The sequence below is a fragment of the Aptenodytes forsteri genome, unplaced genomic scaffold, assembly GCF_000699145.1.
Source record: "Aptenodytes forsteri isolate BGI_AS27 unplaced genomic scaffold, ASM69914v1 Scaffold129, whole genome shotgun sequence".
Classification (NCBI taxonomy): domain Eukaryota; kingdom Metazoa; phylum Chordata; class Aves; order Sphenisciformes; family Spheniscidae; genus Aptenodytes; species Aptenodytes forsteri.
The window spans coordinates 423711-435881 of NW_008795033.1; the positions used below are offsets into that span (position 1 = coordinate 423711).

The following is a 12171-nucleotide window of genomic DNA, read 5'->3' on the forward strand; positions in this document are numbered from 1 at the left end:
ATCTTACTATTTAACAAATATGTTTTTTAAACCGATTTCCCATAGTTATGTTATTAAATGATTTTTACCTTGCAGTGGCAACAGGTGATGCATTTGATTGTACATTTTTTTTTTTTGGTGGAATTTGTATTAAAATGACATCTGAAGTCTTGATTAATTACTTCAAGAACATTAAATGTTTTAAAACATGCAAACCTATGAGAGCAGAGAGCTGTTTAGCAGCAGTATAAAGTGTTAGACCTTAGTGCTTATTTGTTTGTAACAGCATTTATTCTGCTGTAGCCTCAGAGTGAATATTTAGATCTTAATAAATTTGTCATTTTCCTACACCGTGACAATTTTACAGTCCCTTGTGTTTTCTGTATCGGTGCATCTGCAGGGCTCCCCGTTTGCGGGGCTTATTTTTAGGCAAATTACAGCTCGCGTATTAGGAACAAGTAATCCTGGTGCTCAAAAAACCGTGTAAAACACGTAGGATGAGGCGAGGCGAAATCCCAGGCCGGCAGTGAACGTGGAAGGCACCGCTGCTTGCCAAAGCCCCGTGCTTTGGAGACGAGCACTCGGTGAGAACGGCGGATCCCGATGGTTTACCGGCAGCTCTGCAAACGGTTCCAACGCGATGCCTTTCACTTCGTGTCGCATTCGTCGCGTGCCGCCAGAGCCTTCTGCCCTTCCCGCGTGCAAACCTGGTGATGGACTTCGCTGCCGTCATCGCTCGGGCTAGAGCCACGTGGTGTTCCCTCGCTTTCCCGTTCTCCTGATTTTCACGCAGCACGACAGGTTTCTGTGCTTTGACACCTGCGAGACCTTTGACGCCAAACAACTACAGGGACGTAGGAGATTTTTCAAACCCAAATATTCTTTATTCACGTAAATGCATGTGTAAGGGACACGGAGAAATGCTGCAGTGGAAAGCCCGCGGGGGCTGGGGCTGCCTAAACGGCGTTTGTGTCATTTGAGAGGAGCTCCGCTTGGCTCAGCCCTGTGATCCCCGCGCTGGGACAGAGCGAGCCCCCAGAGCCTTCCCCGCCGCGTCCCATGGGGAAAAAAAAAACCCCGGCACCGCTCGGCTCCTCCCTGGAGGCAGCGTTCGGTCGCTTGGGGCCTCCTGGATCTGCGGACTTTGGCCTCGGTGAAACGGTGGGCAACTTGTGCTCAGCAAACAGCTCCTTCCCTCCCCTCCCACTCAAGATCCTAGCTGCGGTAGCACTTCGCAGCTATACAGTCCAACTGCCTTTGTTCTAGTACTGTTTTTCTCCTGTTACTAGCAACTTTTTAATTAAAAACTTTCAGTCATCAGGGTAATACCAAGCAGGTAGACTGACGGGCCGAGGGTGAAGAGAAGCGCGCAGTCGGTGTGCAGGTGTTTGCTTTGGTGGAGGATTACTGGATTTCAGTCTAAAACTTAGGTCAGAATTTAAATCAGTATGAATTGCAGCATCATCAGGACACGGGCATAGGGAAGGCGTGAGCTTCCTGGAGGTAGTGAATAAAAGAAGTTTTCTTAAGAAAAATTAAATGAATTTTTTTCTTTAATTTTGGTACCAACTTGTACAGTTTTGATGTAGTTTGAGTGATGTAATTGAAATTACCTCCTCCCCTAAGCTGTCACAGAACAGCTTTGCAGGGCAGTGTTGACGCCGACCGTTTACGGAGCTGCAAACAGCAATTCGCTGTATCCCGTGTTTGAAATGCAGCAGGTCGGGAACGTTTTCCTCGCCCGTCCCGGCTGACTGCGGAGACGAGTTAGCAGCTTTAGCGGGGACAAGGCGCCCCGCAATACGCGTGAAGGTAAAGCCTCTACTCCAGGTTAATGAAGTAAAAGCAAAGCTCGTTTGAGACAAGGTAGAACGTGAAAGGAAAGATTGAAAGCACGAGCTGGCCTAAGCAGCGCCCCGTGGCTACCTCGCTTAACAATAGCCTTGGCTGGGAAAGCGGAAAGTTTGGGTTACAAAGCCTTTGTTTTACCCAAGGAGTTGCCCAGATCCCCCGCTGAGCCGGGGGTCCCGAGCCCAGCCCGTCGGTTCCCGTGGAGGTTGCTTGTATGAGGGGATGTACCATCCGCGCAGCCACGGTGGGCGTAAGAGGCTGCCCCGGAAGAAGACCCCGTCCCTGGCAGGTGCCAGGGTGGAAGGCCGTGTCTAGCACTGGAAAGCACGAAGGTGAACAGGGGAAACCCGTGTTTTTCTGTATTTAATCAGCTTCAAATAATTTTCAGTTTGATTTTGGTTGCTTTTCTTTAAAAAGAACACCGGTTGGCGCTTGAAGAGCTGCTGCTTTCCAGCCATTATCTGGATTTGATCGCTTAGTCTTTGCCTAGAACACGGTACGAACGTTTCGGCGCCTCGGGCTGACCATCAGTGGCTGTGTGTGCGTTAGCAAATAACTCGGCACAAAAGCAGTGGATTTCAGACTGGAGCAGGTGGTGCAGCTGGGGGTTACTCCAGAAGGATTTGGTCTGGCCCCCGGTGGAATGTCCCCACCACGCCCATAATTCGCGGCTGTCTGAGGATTTTTGGATATTTTTGGGTTTTTTTGGATTGCAACCCACCTTCTGTTTCCCCTGGGGGTTGGACTTCCCAGTTGCCGCCGGTGAGTCACAGCCTGCTGCCGCAGGCAGGGCTGCCCTCGTACACCAGCGCGCCGTCCACGAGCGCTTCCTCAGCCTCGTAGCTGCTGTTCTCTAACTCCGCGGCCACAGGGCACAGCTCCTGGTTGCACCACCTGAACAGGGAATGCAAACGGTTTGTCCGAGCCCCGTCAGGCAGACGGTGCTGGTTTCGGCTGGAGGTCTGCCCGGTTTGGATCCCTCTCCTCACTGCTAGAAGGGAGATTCCCCGTGGCAGGGAAGAGCCGTGATGTTGACGGCAACCAACCCAGAACGCCGTTTGTCTCCATCTACGACGATAGGAAGTTTGGGTCTCGCCACGGCAGGGGGTCAGGTCGCTCGGAGAGGCAGAGCAAAGCCTGCTGCATTGCACAAGAAATCATCTAAAACTGTTAGTGCTAGGGGAGGTTTTTGCTTACCTTCGAGCAGCGGAGATGTCTGTGGAGGAAGCATCAGGCCGAGCTGCGTGTTCGATTAAAAGAGCTCCTGTGGAAGAACAGGAGACATCAGTGTTCCTGGGCTCCAGCCAAAACAGCAAGGGCTGGTGAAAAAGTGGGTGGTGGTTACGGCTCAACAGCACTGGCCAGGCTGAGCTGCCTCAGTTTGAAAGAAGGTGGGGACCGAGCTTTCTTTAAACTCCACCCTTTACCCAGAGGTGTGAAACCAGGCCATTCTGGGGCCGATTCCTAGCCCTTTCCTGGTCCAAAAGCCATCGTTTCTGTCTTTCCCGCTACCTGCATAGATCCTCGCTAGGGTGTAGGAGAAGTCTCTTGCTGCTAGCTCCATGGTCACGGCCCCCTTGGAACCAGCTGCTTGCGTGAACTGTGCAAGACTGCTGATGGCATCCCGCGTTTGCTTCACGGCGGGTTCCAGTTTCGCCGTGCTCGAAGCCAGCTCCAGTTTTTGCTGCAAAGAAAACAATCACAGGAAAAATTGCAGCCTATTTACCTTCTGCAAGGAAGCACGCCCAGCAGCTACTAACAAAAAGCTCGAATCAAGGTGGCTGTAACTCGCGCTGCCGTAGGTGGAGTGGCCCGAGCACCGCGCGGCAGCAGGAAAGGGGACGTTGCCAAAAGGAAACTCGCAGCCTTGCCCCAAGGACGGAGAATTCCTCAGAGCCAGACCCAGCATGTTGCTGTTTCCGCGCTGGCTTTCCAGCTGCATGTGGGGACCAGATCACATCCCCAACTCTCTCTAATTACCTGTATCAGGTTCTAATTCTCCCGGGTTTTTCTTTTCACTTCCACAAAGATGCTAAGAGTGGTGTCCAGGCAGGAAAATTCAGATTTAAAGCAGCTTTTCTCTGCAAGTCGTGTCGGTGGGAAAGGCCCCGGGACCAGAGTGGCTCTCTTTTGATGGGTGTCAGGCATTTAACTGTGCCTAAAAGCACCACCTAAAAGCTCCCCCTGGTTGAGCTAAGCTGCTGTTTCTCCAGTGTCCCAAATCTCTTTCGAAAGCACAAGCGATGCTCTGCCGAGAGAGTCTAAAATAGTTGCTCTTTTGACGTGGCATGCCCATGGCTGCCTGGGTGCAACTGGCAGAGGCTGGCCTTTAATCTGTGTTTCCCATGTTACTCCCTCTTAGGAGGGACTGAACGAGAAGAGCGTGCCTTCTGCATGGAGCCGCCAGGCTGGGGCGGCAGCTCGGTCCCCCTGAAGTCACACAGGCGGAGAAGCAGCCAGCCCTCACCCCCGCAGCCGTCGCTGACCTCCAGACCCTGCACACCCCCCCCCCCCCCCCCCCCCCGCCGCTGTCCCCCGTTGCCCGCGCCCCCGCCCCCCCCCCCCCCCAGCAGCACTCGCGGCTGGGCTCTGCTGCAGCAAAATACGACCGTTCGGCCGCCCCGCCCCGGCCCCCCCCCCCCCCCAGCAGCACTCGCGGCTGGGCTCTGCTGCAGCAAAATAGGCCACGACCGTTCGGCCGCCCCGGGCACCCGCCCACGCTGCCTGCGTTCAGGGCTGGCCCTGCCTTCATCGGTGGGCAGGAGCCTCGTGCGCTGCGATAACATCTTTACAACGTTCAAACCCGCCTCTCTGCAGCAGAACTAAAGGATTACCTTAGACGGAATCGCAGAAAGGAAGGGTTGCACGTTTAAGTAGCACAGCAGGTGGTAGGAGGTGCTTTTCATTAATTAGTCTCATTTGCAGGTTATTTACGAAGCTAAAGCCTGTAAGTATCTGCTGCGCAGAACTAATTTTTTATGTTTCTGAGGCTTTCAGTGCGTAAGTGATCATGCGGTTCCTCTTGCTAGTACGTGAAAATACAGCTCGTTCGCACGGTAGGACCCCGGACTGCACAAGCTGAACCCAGTTCTGTTTTCTGCGGTACGCCTGCGCATGGCGCCTTCTGCCTAACCATGGCCCTGTATTTTCTGACTATTAATACAAGAAAGACACGATCCTCAATGGATGCTGTGCTGTGCTCCAGGCAAAGCGGTACATAAATACTCGCAGCATATGCTGCACAAATACAAAAACATCATCGTTAAAGGGGTTAGGTCTAGTGCCAAGATAAAGTCCAAAGAACCCTCCAAGCCCACGGAATGCTAATAAGATGGTTTAAAAGTAGCTCGGAGCTTGTTGCTAACAAGGATCAAAGACCCCAAAGGCATAAACATATTCCCAGCAGCCTGGGCGGAAGCCAGCGTCCCACAGGCCAAGCACAGAGACAACAGACGCGCTTCTGTCGGCACCCTCGCGCTAAAGGCTGGGGTACGAACCGCTACGTCCCACGCTGCCTTGCTTTGTAAGGTTTAAAGGCCTGGGCAGTACGGACCAGGAATATAAAAGCATCATTTTAACCTCAGGGGAAAAAAAAAAGACGTCGTATTCCCTCTGCTCTCCAATAATTTACACTTCCCCCCCCCGCAGATTACACTCATTCTTTTCCTAACCAAAAGCACTGAATCTTCTGAAAGATCAAGCCGCGTTTTTCCACGCCCTCCCCTGCGTTTGAGAGCGAGAGGCTGGAGAGCTGCTTCAGGGACGATGCTGGAGGCAGGAGCAGCTCCTGTTTTCTCTCCTGCACGTCGATCTGCTCCAGTTCCTGGAGGGTGTAACTGAGGGGAGGCACACGCACGCGGCGGCGCTGGGCCAGCTGTACGGTTCTTTTCTGACTGAAATCATCAGAGAGCAAGAGAGCTTTAGAGCGCCAATATTTCCGATTCCTTCGGTTTTTACTGAGGAATTTTAAGACGCCGCTCATTTGTTTGCTCTCACTAGCTACCAGGCAAGATTGTCAGAATGGTTTTTGCTTAAAAGATTCATCATGAGTATTTAAAAATACAGCAACAGGAAGAACATCCCAAACAGGGCTAGAAGCACAAGTCTCAGATTAATGCTTCAAGCCAATATGTAGTCTCACTTTAATAACCCACGATTTATTTCCTGCCGTGTTAAAATTGTGGTTATGGTCTGAAAAGGACCTGAAAACACTATCACGTGTCTTAGATTGTACATCCGATTCACAGCTAGAGTTTCAGCCCTACGCAGTCATTCTTGATGCGTAAGACAGTCGATTCTGAGCTCTGCAAGATGCTTGCAGGGCTGGCGTTCAGACACACCGCTGCACTGGGATGTGACCAAGTTTAACCTGAAGTGACTAAAACGCAATAAATCAAATAATTCCCCGGTGCTGTTTTAGAGGCACTTTTCAGATTGTAATTGAATTCTAAAGTACACCCGATGCTCTGGCTCAAAACGCCAGCTAATAAATTTTTAGTACAACGTGAAATGACTGCCCCCGTGCAGCATCCACCTGAAACTCCCACCACGGCTGAGCTGGAATCCAGGACTCCCGCTCACACTTGCTCTTCTCGCCATGTGTTCTCCTGAGGCTTTGCAGACGAACTGCCTCTGGACAGGGCAGCTTGTGACAAACTTGCCTGTGATCAAGAACCCTAAAAATTCAGCTTCTCAGAACCACACTGTGCGAGGATGAGGAAGTTCCCCGTATTTCCCTTTTCCTGAGGATAATTACGACACTGGGTTCCTGCTCCTAGGTCACAGCACCATCAGCGTTAAGTATCCCACCATCCGTAGAGGCAACTGACACAGGATAAAAGCAAAAATAGGTGGCAGTGGGGTCGGGGGGGAAGTTACCCTGAGATACGACCTTCAGAGAACAAAGTGCTGTGCTGTGCCAACAAAGTACTAATGCTGCTTTCTCCAAAGGAGCCTGTCATTGGGCACAAATCCTGCAAACTGAGAATCTTGATGGACAACCGTAAAATCAATTGTACTAGTTTTGTGTGCATCAATAAAAAGGAAATGGATTGGAGCAGTAAAAGTCCCTTTATGAAGGGCTAAATGATTTCCTCACTAGACGGGAATGGGAAGGATGTTTCAAAATGAGCCAGACTCCCAGAGACCGAAAGAATCTGGACGCCTGGAGCTCAGAAAGAGGTTGTTTATCACCTGTGAGCGAAACCCTGATTCTGGCGTAGAAACTCGGCACGTTCCTGCCCGATGCTGCGGAGGCACTCTGCAGAAATACCTCCCGGTCTGCCTTTCCAGTGCCTGGCTACGTAAGGGAAAAGCTTTCTGACACGTCCAGGTTGAATTTGCCAAGTACGATCTATTACATCCAGAATCAGCGCATCAATACTGCTCTCCCAGCTCAGCCCGTTCCAGCCACTCCATCGCCACGCTCCGTGGACGTGGAGGCAGCCTCGGTGTGACAGGAGCAGCAAATGCAATGGCGCTTACCGGAATTTGGAGACCTTTAAGGTCAGTGCTCGCTTGTTCACCCTCTAGTCTTACATACAGCGTGATTTGTGGGAGCGCAAGAGCAATGATGAGCTTGTTAATTAATAAATCTCGACACTTGGTGTTACTGCTGTGCAGGTACCTGCTCTGAATCACGTTGCCGTGTTCTTTAGTGCTTCTCTGATTATCCAGTTGTTAAGAAGCTGGAGGGGCCCTCTCAGCTACTCCAGCGCGGTGCTCCGAGGACTGCAGTATGGCACCTTTGTGGGGTATTCGTTTAAATTAGGGTAAGCGTAAGCCTGTGGAGGCCGGCTTCTTTCCAAGTTATTTTTAGAGCCTACCACCCACTCCTTTCCTTCTCCACCCCATCACCCGCAGTGTCAGGCGAAGCTGCTTTTTATCAGCAGCTGGACCAGTTGGCTTTTTCATTAGCAGGTGTGCTCAGCCCCGCTTTATGAGCAGATTTGGGTTTCTTGTTCGGTAGTCAAATTGAGGTGTTTTTCCTTTATCAAAAGTTGTCCGAGAGGACGGTAAGAAGACACTCATCTCTGGAGGTCAGAGGGGTGCTCTGTACAGAATACAGCTGAGCTGGGGGTTTGAAATGTAACAGAAGCTGCCAGCTGCGGCCACTGGCGAGAAGGAGTCGGGCTCTTCCTCGTGTGTTTCTGAAAGACCCATCCAGCTGTCAGTGCTGCAGGGAGTGCGGTGACCCAGACCTTTCCCTTCTCGTGGGGTCTGGATGCGAAAGTGAAGGCTACGCATAGTCAAACCCAGCACTCCAGATGCCCAGGACTCCCCCACTGTATCTGGGCTAACGTAATCTGGATTGTTCTATCTGGATTAATAATCTAATCTCGGAGGGAATACCCTCGGATATGCCGATCACGCCTTTCAGGCTGGTTCCTGTCTCCCTTTATGGGACATACCAAGACAGCTGATGCTCATTTACCTTCATGAAATTCTGAGCTGCTTTGAACTCTCGGTGACTGCCTGTCATCTGAGCACCTTTAAAAGAGCAGCCTGTAGGCAAAGCCAGAGAACGGCAGATCTAAAGAGGCAGCAATGGAATTCCTTTGGCTCTTTCCATCTTTTCAGTGGGAATAAAAATAAAAGTCATAATGCAGTAGGCAGCCCTAGCGAAGGTTTAATATTCAGCAGTCTTGTGGTGTTTTTCCAGTTAAGAAACAAAACCACAGAATTATTTTGGGTTCAGGAAGGTGACTCTCTCACATTAAAAATATACTTGCATTGGTACCTGTCATGAGGAACTCTGGCAATGCAGAACTCTTCACTGCCGAGATGAAAGTATCTGCATTTTTTTGCAGCTCACAAGGATCCCAAAATGAGCACTGCCTGCGTTCTGCTTTTGTAAGTGCTATTTAAAGAGCAGAATTGTAAGACGCCTTCTGAACGCCTGTCTAAAGCTTTCAGTTTGGTCGTATTCCCTACCAGACCCAGCTAGGAGCGTAAACACCAAATGAGACTCTGCCGAGGTGGGCACATCAGGCTGACCGGTGCTTTTGATGTGGGCTCACCTGCACTGCGGAGAAGAACGCAGCCATCACCTGTCCTTGACTCTTGGTGAGGGATCGCAGGACATCAAGTGACAGGATATTTGTTGTTCCCTCCCATATGGACAGCACCTGCGGGGTGTAGAAGAGACTGTGGAAGAGCACGAAGGAGCCTTTTGGAGCGACTGCAATAAAGAAAGGGGAACGTGAGGAAGACATGGGGCAGAGCTAGGGGATATCAAGGGAATCTCCAGGGATGTCTTGCCTCACCACAAGTGGGAAGGAGCAGTGGTGATGGGAGCTAGGAGCCCAGCTCCATTACTGAGCTAGGCAACAACCCCAGCACCAGGAACAAATCACGCCCCCTCCCTGGTGGTGACTGGGCTCAGCACGAAGGCAACTAGGAGAGAGCTGCCACGCTTGGAGTGAGTCTGGGGAGGACTGTGTTTTCCCTTGAGCATGTCTTTAGCAGGCAACCACGGAGTACTGTGCAGGGGACTAGGTGACATGCAGGAGCTTCTTCTGCTTCTCCTGCTGCTTTCTTACCAGAGTATCGCGGACTATGACTGGCAAGCCTGTGTCCTCCATGTAACCTTGTCCTCCAAAACTCTCCATTGCCTCAACAACAACAGCAGAAGCCTGCAAAATGCAGAGAGCTGACATGATCCACACTGCACAAGGGGAAAGAGCGGCCAGAAACCTCTAACATCACCCAGCAGTTCCTGCTGGGATGGGACTGACCGGATCCCACTGATTTGCTGAGGCAGGTTGCTCGTTATACGCAGGAGGAGCAGCCTGGGAAATGAAGACTGAGTAACACCGAGAGAGAACCTGCAGGAGCAGTCAGACCTTGGGAGAAGATCCAGGGAGAGCCTGTCTCAATACAGTCCTCTCTAGGTAAGGATAAACCTGTGGTTTGCTTGGTGCATGGGAGCACGTGTCTCTAGTCCAGGAGAGTCTTTACCTTCTACTTGCCTATGGTGTGTAAGCGTCTGTGTATTTAAGCTGAGGGCAATTAGAAGAGGGACAGACCCCTGAAGTTAAGGCTAATGCTAAGCCTTAACACCTTCTCTTTATTCATATCTAGGGGAAAGATATTCCCCCCATGGCTCAGTGCCCCACTTTGGTCTTAGGGCAGCCTCAGCAGCATTCCTCTGTGGCATGTGGAGTACCTCACAGACAGTGCTGGCTCCATCTGTTCTGATCGGACGGCTGATCTGTGGCCTTGAGAGCAAAGGGACAAGTCTCCTACCCACAAAGTCCAGCCTCGGTGCAGAGCAGTAATTGCTGCAGGCCCTGCAGCTAGAGGTCACTGCCGGTATCCCCTGCTATCGCTGCCCTTCACGCTGGCCGTGTTAACACTCCTCTTTCCAGCTCTGTGGTTGCTCATGTGGCACGCAGCCCCACTCCGGGCTAACCAAAGGGGTTGCTCCATACCTGCTTCCCAGTGTACAGTTTGGCGACTGGTATCAGCAGTCTCAAGAGAAGCTGGTCTTGCTCACTCGCCATGTTGGTTTCTACAAGTCCAAGCAGACGAACGATCTCCATAAGCAGAAGAAACGCCCCTCGTGTCTGCACCTGCAAGCAGAGATAGCGGGGAGCTTCACTGGCAAGGATCTTTGACTCAGGCCGATTCCAGCCTGGTCTGCTGAGGTGCCATGAGATTATCTCAAAGGGATGCGCGATACTCGGACCTGGGCAAAATGCCACCCCTACCTGTACAGACCCACAGCTTCAGAGACAAAGACCACTGACCAGCCAAGGCACAAAGCATGAAATATTAAAGGTAGTCCGGAGCTGCCGCTCTTGGACACTACAATCTCGTACGAGGAAAGGGGCAATGCCATTTCATCAGGCCTGCTTGGAGCCTTATCAAAGCTCCCATCAGGCATCCAGGTCATAAATCCACATCCTTTCCAAGGGTGAGGGACATGAGACCGCACATCTGATGGTCAACCTCTGAGCACCAGGATCTGCAAGGCCTTTGACACATTTCTTGCTGAGCAACTTACTTCCCTGGCAAGTTGTGATTTGGGAAGCATCGGGATATGGAGCTCTGTAGCCCCTGTACATAGTGATGTGCTGTGGGACTATACAGGATCTGGCCTTTCTTTCAGAGGTGGAGTTCTGGCCCCAGGCTAAGAGATGCTGGAGCTTTAAGTTATGTTTGACAGATGTTGACCACTTTCCCTCTCCCCCACCTCGCAAGAGGATTTTTAAATACTGTTTTGAAATGTTCTCAGAGTTACTGTTCTCCTCTATCCTTCCAGTTGCAGGGAATGAGGGGGGAAGAAACAGGAAGAGCCAGCAGATCAATACCTGGCTCCGAGCCTGGTGTCACCGGCAGAATTTTGGGGTTTTTGATCATGGGTCGGTCTACACAACACCAGGCCTGCTGGTGACAGACAGGGTACACCTGTCTCAAAGGGGGAAAAGGATCTTTGCACAGGAGTTAACAGGGCTCATTGAAAGAGCTTTAAACTAGATTTGAAGGGGGAAAGGGATAAAACCAGGCTCAGTAGAGATAAGCCTGGGGGTCTCAGTGGAGGTAGGGGATGGAGATCCATGCGGCAGCAAAGACGCAAGGGTTATGGGTGTCTTAGAAACCACGGAAGCGCCTGAGAATGGTCACGTAGGAATTTAAGAGTTTCTCTCCCCAAAAAGGTGGCGGATCAATACCCCAACTGAAGCGCATCTACACCAGTGCACGCAGCACGGGCAACAAACAGGAGGAGCGGGAAGCCATTGTGCAGCTGGGAAACTATGATATAGTTGCCGTCAGGGAAACATGGCGGGGTGACTCGCACAACTGGAGGGCTGCAATGGATGGCTGTATACTCTTCAGAAGGGATCAGCAAGGAAGGAGAGGCGGTGGGGTAGCCCTGTACGTTAGGGAGTGTTTTGGTTGTCTAGAGCTTGACGATGGTGACGATAGGGTTGAGTGTTTATGGGTAAGAATGAGGGGGAAAGGCCAACAAGGCAGATATCATGGTGGGAGTCTGTTATAGACCACCCAGCCAGGATGAAGAGGCAGACGAAATATTCTATAAGCAGCTGGGAGAAGTCTCACAATCGCTAGCCCCTGTTCTCCTGGGGGCATTCAACTTACCAGATGTCTGCTGGAAATACAATACAGCGGAGAGGAAAGTCTAGAAGGTTCCTGGAGTGTGTGGAAGATAACTTCCTGACACAGCTGTGAGTGAGCCAACTAGGGAGGGGGCCCCGCTGGACCTGTTGTTTGTGAACAGAGAAGGACTTGTGGGTGATGTGATGGTTGGAGGGTGTCTTGGGCATAGCGATCACAAAAGGATAAGAGTTTTTGATTCTTGGAGAAGTAAGGAGGGGG

General features: G+C 51.4%; 1 protein-coding gene across 6 annotated transcripts in view; it reads right to left on the minus strand.

Annotated features, from left to right (window-relative positions):
- Positions 1 to 426: 426 nt before the first annotated feature.
- LOC103896496 (acyl-CoA dehydrogenase family member 11) overlaps positions 427 to 12171 on the minus strand; it is a 22890-nt gene continuing 11145 nt past the window's right edge. For 2 of the 6 annotated variants that reach the window (XM_009276358.2, XM_009276354.2), the window contains exons 9-14: positions 10263 to 10403; positions 9372 to 9464; positions 8850 to 8957; positions 3343 to 3514; positions 3028 to 3094; positions 1494 to 2724 (exon numbers count right to left, since the gene is read on the minus strand). In XM_009276358.2, coding sequence (XP_009274633.1) covers positions 2598 to 2724; positions 3028 to 3094; positions 3343 to 3514; positions 8850 to 8957; positions 9372 to 9464; positions 10263 to 10403 — 708 coding nt within the window. In that variant the 3' untranslated portion in view covers positions 1494 to 2597. The other 4 variants (XR_657408.2, XM_009276357.2, XM_019471282.1 and 1 more) reach the window with 4 other exon arrangements.